We start from the raw sequence: 3,437 nt of genomic DNA on the forward strand, positions 1-3,437 counted from the left end.
TGCATTTCATAAGAATCGAGAAGGAGTTGTTGAGCTGTTATATTTGTTATATATGTAAAAGAAAAGATAGTATCATAAAATTGTTCAATTATTAAGGTGGTTGTTTTTTCTAATAGATATGTTAAGCATGTATTATCAAATATATTTTTAAAAAAAAGGAAATATTGATAAAGGAATTTTTTTATATTATGTATATAGTTCGATTTTTCACATATATTATTTATATCATAAATATTAACTATAGTAATATTGGATATTATTTTATTTATTTTCTCTTTTATATATAATATAATGTTTTTTATAGATTTTGTTTTTATATTTAAGAAATATTTTTCTTCATCTTTAAAAGATATATATATAAAATAAGAAGGATCCATATTCTTTTTTAATTGTTCATAAGCTTCATTAATATTAAAATTTATATATGAACATGTATTAATTAATATAGATAATAATTTCATATGTTCGATTTCTTGTGGTTCTTCAACTTTCTTAATAATTCTATTATTTAGTTCCTCCGAATATTTAGATAATAATGTTTTAAAAAAAAGAATAAAATCATATAAAGTTTGACAATTGCTAAATAAAAGTATCATATTAATATAGTTTTTATATAAATGAAAAATAGAATAGGACGATTTATATATATTATTATCATCATCATTATAAATATTATCATCAATTATTTTTATATCTGAATTGTAATAAGTATTATAACTTTTATGTACATTTATATTATTAATTTCATTTATGTCAAAATTAGTAAAATCGATATTTCCAATGTCTTTAATAGATTTATATTTTTTTATATGACTTATATAATCTTCTTTGTTTTCTTTTATAATATTCTCAAACTTATTTAATATTTTTTTTTCTTCATGTTTAAGCCAATTACATAGAAAGCTATCAAATGAACAAGAGATAGCACCTTTAAAGTTTGTAACATTTTCACAACTGTTCACGTTATTATTATTATTATTATTATTATTATTATTATTATTATTATTGTTATTATTATTATTATTGTTGTTATTATTATTATTATTGTTGTTGTTATGGGTAAATATTATATTCTTATCTTGCTTTTCAGATATAACACTTTCCATATTTAAATCTTTATGTATTAATTTAGTGTTTTTTTTTTGGTAAAAAGATTCAGCTTCTTCACTTGGTTCATTAGGATTATCTATACTTATGTTTAATTCGTTTTGATCCTCCTCGTTATTAATACAATTTTTATTTTCTAAGGAGGATTTATCCGCATTAATATTTGTTTTGTTTTTTTTTGGTACCCTTTTTTGTAACAACAATTCGGGGAAAGGGAAATCTAAAGATGAATAATCTGGACATGTTGATATTTGACTAGTTGAATAATATTTAATATTTTTGTTTAAGAAGTTTTCAAAATTGATGACATTGATGACCGTTTTTATTAAGTCGCTTGGATTGTTTGTGTGTTCTATTGTAGAAGACATAATTTTGAGAACGTGTTTTTGGGTTATTAAACAAAACTTAGTTACTATATGGAATCGTATGTTATACACTGAAGGGAATATATGAGAGTATACATTATCATAATTATTTAGAGCTCTCTTTATCCATGATATTCTTCTATCTATACTATCTAATGTATTTGCCTGATTTTCAAATATTAAAATAAATTTTTCTAAAAAAAAGTTTGTGAATTTCTTAGAGACCATTTTTATGAATGAAGAATTTAAATAATATAGGCAATTGCATGCATCGAATAGGTTGATTCGAATATAATTATGATGATTATTATGATTATTATTATTATTATTGTCATTTCCTGTCCTGTTGGTGTTATTATTATCATTATGATCATTATTATTATTGTCATTTCCTGTCCTATTGGTGTTATTATTATCATTATGATCATTATTATTATTGTCATTTCCTGTCCTGTTGGTGCTATTATTATCATTATCTTGATTATGCTTCTGTATGGGTATCAGGTGATCATTCAAGATGATCTCATTTTTTTCTATTAATATGTGAGGATCATATATCAAATCTATATCCTCCTTAATTTGACTTTTTAAATCTTTAAATAATATCTTTGTTTCATGATAAAGATTTTGTAATTTGTGATTTGTTTTTAAATCTGAAAAATGTGTTAACATTTCTTTTATAACATGTATTAAATAAATACAATCTTTATATTCTCTTTTTATAGCTTTTTTTTTTAATTTGCTAATGGCTGTTATAAGTATAACTATACGTTTTAATAATATTATAGTTTGTGTTACATTTTGTTTTCCTGTATCTAATTTTTTAATATCTTTACATAAATTTATTAAAACATCTTGATTCTTTTCAGTCTTTTTATCAATATCATTTATTATATTATTTATTAATTTCGTTCTACCTTTAATACTCTTGAACATTTTTTCATATTCATTTTTCATCAATATATACTTCTGTATTCTATCATTAATATTATCATCTAAGTCTTTGATTTTATTATTTATCTTTTCTAAATAATTATCTACACTTTTTAAATTTAATATATTTTCATTTATATAATTATTCACAAAATTTTCATCTTCTTCATTTACATAAATTTTATTTTCCTCACCTACAAAAGGGACCCTATCCAGGTCGGGCACTGGTTCTGTGTTTGGTTTTTCGTTTGGTTTTTCGTTTGGTTTTTCATTTGGTTTTTCATTTGGTTCGTTTGGTTCTTCGTTTGGTTTTTCGTTTGGTTTTTCGTTTGGTTCTTCGTTTGGTTTTTCGTTTGATTCTTCGTTTGGTTCTTCGTTTGGTTTTTCGTTTGATTCTTCGTTTGGTTCTTCGTTTGGTTCGTTTGATTCTTCGTTTAGGTCCGGCTCCGAGTCTTTCGTTTTTGCCTTAATGTCCAAAGGAATCATTTTTTTTGCATGAGCAATAAAAAAGGCTTGTTCAAATATGTGACCATATAAAAATATATATATATATATATATATATATATAAATATATAATACATACATATATATTTATATAAGTGTTATATTTTATTTTTTCATTTTTTTATTTTGTGTGAATAATTTTTTAATTCTAATAATTTATATAATATTATGACAAGTGAGATGGGTATCTTTTATTATACATATAATATAAAATACGTAAATATTATTATTGTGAACCTATTAAAAAATAATTGGCATTTTATGTTTGCATATAAAGAAAAAAGGAATAAATATAAACATAAACATAAACATAAATATTAATATATTTATAATATGTCAAGTTTTCATATTTCGTTTGTTCCTTTTTTTTTTTTTTTTTTTTATATATATATATTTATATATATATATTAAACTCATGTGTAAAATAATATTATAATTAATAAGTATTTTTCATTTTTTTTTTTTTATTTAAAATTTAAACAATTTTAAATTAAAAAAAAAAAAAAAAAAAAAAAAAAAAAAAAAAA

At 20.9% G+C, this 3,437-nt stretch overlaps 1 protein-coding gene across 1 annotated transcript; it reads right to left on the reverse strand.

Moving 5' to 3' along the window:
• PRSY57_0723800 (vacuolar protein sorting-associated protein 53, putative) lies at positions 1-2,891 on the reverse strand (the record flags this gene model as incomplete). The annotated part of the gene is made up of 1 exon (XM_012906891.2): positions 1-2,891. A coding segment is annotated over one exon (2,891 nt), but the record flags the coding sequence as incomplete, so codon positions are not given.
• Between the last annotated feature and the right edge of the window lie 546 nt (positions 2,892-3,437).

The sequence above is a fragment of the Plasmodium reichenowi genome, chromosome 7 (assembly GCF_001601855.1).
Source record: "Plasmodium reichenowi strain SY57 chromosome 7, whole genome shotgun sequence".
Taxonomy (NCBI): Eukaryota; Apicomplexa; class Aconoidasida; order Haemosporida; family Plasmodiidae; genus Plasmodium; species Plasmodium reichenowi.